General features: G+C 51.2%; 1 protein-coding gene across 1 annotated transcript in view; it reads left to right on the top strand.

Moving 5' to 3' along the window:
* The first annotated feature begins 1,481 nt into the window (after window positions 1–1,481).
* The window catches only part of Kcnk10 (potassium two pore domain channel subfamily K member 10), a 135,687-nt gene continuing 131,976 nt past the window's right edge, over window positions 1,482–5,192 (top strand). The window contains exon 1 of the mRNA XM_005343428.2: window positions 1,482–1,965. Within this exon, the coding sequence (XP_005343485.1) occupies window positions 1,914–1,965 (52 nt within the window). The 5' untranslated portion in view covers window positions 1,482–1,913. The remainder of the gene's footprint in view (window positions 1,966–5,192) is intronic.

The raw sequence follows: 5,192 nt of genomic DNA, 5'->3' as shown, positions 1-5,192 counted from the left end.
TGTGTGTGTGTGGTGTGGTGTGTGTGGGGGGGATGATAAAATGACCTGAACCTCAAGGAACCTCAAGGCTATTGTATGGTTTTAGGACCACAGTTGGCAGACTTGGGAGTAGGGCAGTTATCACTTTCTCTTCCATGTGTTAAGGCAATCGCAATCAACCTGACCTTCTGTGAAGGAAAGGTTCACTTCAGTGTTACTCTTTGCCAGGTGGTCAGCACCGGGCACAGTAATGGTACACAGAAGGGCTTCAGTATGTGTATTCTGCATGAGCAATGATTTTAGCAATCTTGTAGACTAGGCTACACAAGGGTACTGAGTTGAACTTCCTATAGAACACACAGTGTGCTAATCGGACCTTTCTTTAGCAAACATTTTTTTTTTTTTAGCACCTATTATGTGAAGGCTCTCTTGCTAGGCATCTCAGGGGACTTGTAAGCAGAATTCATATTGATACTTGGGTGACTCTTTCAAAAGCACCCTTTTCTGGACGCCTCGATTTTGCCATAAACCCAGTGGGGGTGAGGCGTTGCCCTAACTCTGAGAACATGGCTAAGGTCTTCCTGCACCCACTGTTGGTGCTGCTTCTCAAGGGTTCCCTGGGCCACCTCCTTAGCTTCTCAGAGTCGGCTAAGCCTTAGCAACTCGACTTTCCCCAGGGACTCAGTGCCTCTCCCCAACCCATCTCCCTAGCCTCCAAGCATGAGCCCCAGTCCGGCTACAGGTAGCTGGGGAAGGGACCTAGCTGTGTCTGGGGAACTAGGTGCAGTGAGATAGCAGCAGATGCAAAGCGGTCCCAGAACAAAAGGCTCATGGCTGGTACTGGCCTCCTCAACTCAGTAGCGCAGTGGGGACATGGGTTCGGGACTCAGGCGAGAGAACCTCGCTGGGGATTAGAGAGTGGAGTGCCAAAAATGAACTGACAGAAGAGAGAGAGCAGGTTCCCGGGGTGGGAGCGGTGAAAGGAGGTCACCCTCCCAGGCCGAGGTCTGCGGTGGGGCCGCGGCAGGCCCTTTCCTCCGCCTCCTGCAGCAGAGCCTTCCAGGCAGCCAAGCGTGTCTCCGGCTGCAACTCCACCGAGCACGCTGTGGCTGCGCCAGTAAGTAGCAGCCTAGCAGCCGCGCCCTCTGCTCGCTACCGCTGCGCAGCCCGGGGAGGACAGGTCTGCCACCGCCCAGCGTCCAGACCCGGGTGTCAGGATCCACACACGTCCCGCTTTCTCCCGCAGTGGCGGGGCACCTGCAGCGTGCCACGGGGAGGGTCGCCTTGGCCGCTAGCTCCCCCGGGCGCCGCGCCACCCTTCCGTCCAATGGCTTTCAGCGGGTGGGGAGTGGGGGGCGTCGCCCGGGGGCGAGGAGCCGCGGCTGGGGTGGGGCGAGTGCTCTGTGATCAGCCGAGCGAGGCTGACGTGCCCGCCAGAGCGCGCGGCCGGGTGTGTGCGCGCCTGTATGTGTGTGTATGTGTGTAGTGTGCGTGTGTGTGTGTGTGTGTAAGCGAGAGAGGGGGTACGAACACGCCTGTGGGGACCCGAGGGACTCTGCGGTGGGATTCTCTTTGGCGTCGGCCCCGTGGCTGCTCAGCTTTGGGTCTTCCTACCGCTTCTGCAGAAGCGACCCCGCTCTTTCATCCTTTCGGAACCACCCTCAGCATCCGATCTTACTTTTTCTTTCACCCACGAGGGCAGCAGCTGGCCACCTCCGTAACCGGTGCAAACACCCAAGCCAGTGCTCAGTGCTTTCCTCAGCTAGTATTTTCCCGCTTGTCTTTCTTTGGGGCTCCCCACGAGCCACTCCAATGTTCCTCCTTCCTAACAAATTATTCTGTTGGTCTGTTTAACTGAAGAGTTGTAAATCTTGAAGACTTTATTATTATTATTTTGATTCTTTTTATTTCATCCCCCTGTGGGCAACGGAGCAATGAAATTTCCAATCGAGACGCCAAGAAAGCAGGTGAACTGGGATCCTAAAGGTTGGTATTGCCTACTTCGGGCTACCCTGGCTCTCCTCCACCTGCAGGTCCCTCACTGGCAGGCGTGGATGAGCTTGCTCCCGGCAGCACGCGTCCTGAGGCTGGGAAATGCGCCTGGCAACTGCAGCGTGGGTGGGAGGAGGGCGGAGGCAGCGTGGGTTCGGAGCCCAGATCGCGCCTGTCACATAATCGTTGTCCCTCTAGGATGGTTTCACAATCTATTTAAAGATATACCAAGCTGGCTGTTTGTTTTGAAATTTCACCTAGTGTTGGTATTTGCTTTTGACTTTGTGAGTGTCCCTGTGTGTGTGTGTGTGTGTGTGTGTGTGTGTGTGTGTGTGTGTGTGTGTGTCCTTTGTTTCTGGTGATCTTTGTCTCTCTGGCAGATGGGTGGGGTGCCTCTCACCGGACCTGGAACTGCACCACACTCCCGGGTATCCTCAAGGGGACGGGTTTCTTGGCAGCATCTGAGGCTGCGATCTGCAGTAGCTGTCTCTGGGGTGGCACTTCTCTCGTAGGGCATGTAGAATAATGGAGCCCACTGGGCCTGCGGAGTCTTTGCTCTGTCTTATTCCTAATCCTGCTCGCTAGTTTGGCTCAGGTTGTAGAAAGAGTATAGGGAGTGTCTTTCCTCCACAATGGTGGGTCTGGGAAGGACTCACGGAGTGACCTACAGTGTACCCACTCACACAATGGCTTAGTACACTTTTAGGAAAGTGGGGTCACTTTCCCTTCCTGTAAAAGGATTAAGACAGGTGTGCGGCTGCACCACACCCCTGACCTTGACTACTGCTTCTGATGTTAATGTACAGATAGTATCACAGCTCTTAGTGACCTGTATGGGAACAGAAGTTGAAACCGTATGTCCAATCACCCCTTAGCTCACACACATGCAGTCAGAGCTTGAGTGGGTCTTGGAGTTAAAATTTTGTGTGTTTAAATTTCCTTTTTTTTTTTTAAAGAATATGTTTTCATTTAGGCTTTGACAATTTTATACAATGCATTTTGATCATATCTAATTCCCGCTCAGTCCCTCCGTTTAAATTCCGTTGTGCCTATGTTTCTTCTTTTCCCCAAACTGGAATGGGGGAAGCAAGTTTTTTGTGGACTGTGTGTGTCTTATGAGCTGACTGGCTGGCAAGCGAGTGAAGAGACCTTGCCCTTCATTTTGCAAACACCCTCAGTGCAGCCCCAGCCTTCTCTTTGGGCTCCAAATCTCTGGAAATAAGAAGTGCCATTTGGCTTTTATTTTTAATTCTTGCAGGTCATATTGATTTGTCAAATACATGCTTCCCAGCAGGCACAGTCCTGGCCCTGGAAATATGGTCAGAACAGGTCAGAAATATGTATCTTCTTGGAATTTACAATGTGGGTGTCAGGTCAAAATTAGTGGCTGCAGGGAGAAGCCTGTTCTGTGAGCACAGTGGGGCTTTTAGAAAGTCTGATAGGAAAGACTGAAGCTGGGTGTGGTGGTTCATGCCTATAATGCCAACTGAGTCAGGATTTCCATGAGTTCGAATCTAACATGGGGTTATATCGAGAGGTCCAGGTCAACCTGGGCTTCTAGCCTGTCTGAAACAAAACAAAGCAGACTGACAAAGGCCGAGGGAGGGGATGCTCAGGAGGGTTTTGTGAGACAATATGCTGGCCTGACACCTAGAGTGGGAGTTAGCTGGCCAGTGAGAAGGGGATCTGCCTTCTGTGGGGAACTGCAGGGTGAAGGTCGCAGAGCAGATGGACCGTGTGCATTTGATGAGCTGGAAGTAGCGTCCCATGCCCAGAGGAGAGAGAAAGTAAGGAGCAGGTGCTGTGAGGTGTGGTTAGGGAGATCTACAGACTCTGGGGCCAAAGCCCTGGTGGTGGTGGTGGTGGTGGTGGTGGTGACAGAGTCAGGTTTGGGATCGAGAGAGAGGGGTCTTTATCTTAAGCCTTGAAAAGTTTTAGCTGGAGCCATGTGATCTGAACTAAGTTTCAAAACCATTACGATGTGATGGGACTGTGGGGACCAGATACAGTGGTGACTAACCAAGGCGGTGGCTGTGGAGATGGAGAGATGAGGGACCACTTGCTGTGCTGACCTGAAGTCCACAGGATTTGTGGAAGAAGCACCCAGGTGCGACTTCTGAAAGACTTAGAGGGGTAGGTAGCTTCTGGAATTCTGGTGGAAGGAGCATTGAGGGGCTGTCTTCCTCTGATGCTGGCTTTGGTTTTGAAAACTTATTTCTGTAATAGCCTCTTGTGTCCCAGTGACAAGTGCTTCTCACAAATGCCCCGTATTTCACAGTCTGATACGGGGAAGAAAAGCACACGAGTAGTTTCTACAGTTACCAGACTGCTAAAAATAAACACCTCAATAAAAATAACAGCATCTCGCGAGCCAGCCCAGCGAGCCAGGTGCTTCACGTTCACGATTTCATTCAGTCATCCCCACACTTCTCTTTTTTAGCTAAAAATCCAGTCATCGTATGAGGAATGGGTTTCCTGATGACATCTTCCTTCGTATATATCACTATACTTTGCTTATATTCATATCCTGCATCCCAGCTATCCACCCCCAGCCCCCCTCCTTCTCTCTCACTGGTCGCTCCTTCTGGTTTGCTTTCATTATTTATAAATTTCTCTATTTCGTCTTATGTGTATGGCTGTTTTGCCTCTGTATATCTGTGTTCCACATGTACCAGTGTCCATGGAGGCCGGTAGGATAGGCGTCAGATCCTTCTTGGAGCTGGAACAGCAGATGATTATCCAGTTGCCATGTGAGTGCCAGGAACTAAACCCAGGTCCTCCGGAAGAACAGTCAGTCTCCGGGCTCCATTTTTCCAGCTCTTATTTGATGGTATGTTGCTGCCCTCTTTGACCTTTGCCAGGATACTGTGAAGCTGCCTTCCCCTGAAGGGATCTGGTCCACACCTTTGGTTTCTGAAGGCACAGATGACTACAGTCTGGCTATGAGGCAGGAGAGTGGGTGTGTCTTAGAGTTAAGTGCCAGGTATGGATGAAATACTTTACATATTAGTTTCCTTCATGTTGACGTACATCTTAGAAGGAGAGTATTATCCCGCTTTTAAAAATGAGGGGGCCGAGGAAGAGAGAGGCCGAGTAACTTGCTCATAGTTGCATGGCTAGTAGATGGTGGGACTGGACTAGAATCTGGGCTCTTTAAGAATTCTTCTAGCCTGTGTATCATGAACAACGGGGACATTAAACTCTTGCCTGGTGAGTCTTCC

This window comes from Microtus ochrogaster, chromosome 1, assembly GCF_000317375.1.
Source record: "Microtus ochrogaster isolate Prairie Vole_2 chromosome 1, MicOch1.0, whole genome shotgun sequence".
Lineage (NCBI taxonomy): Eukaryota > Metazoa > Chordata > Mammalia > Rodentia > Cricetidae > Microtus > Microtus ochrogaster.
The sequence above is the reverse complement of the archived record's forward strand: the minus strand, read 5'-3'. Positions and strand labels throughout refer to the sequence as shown.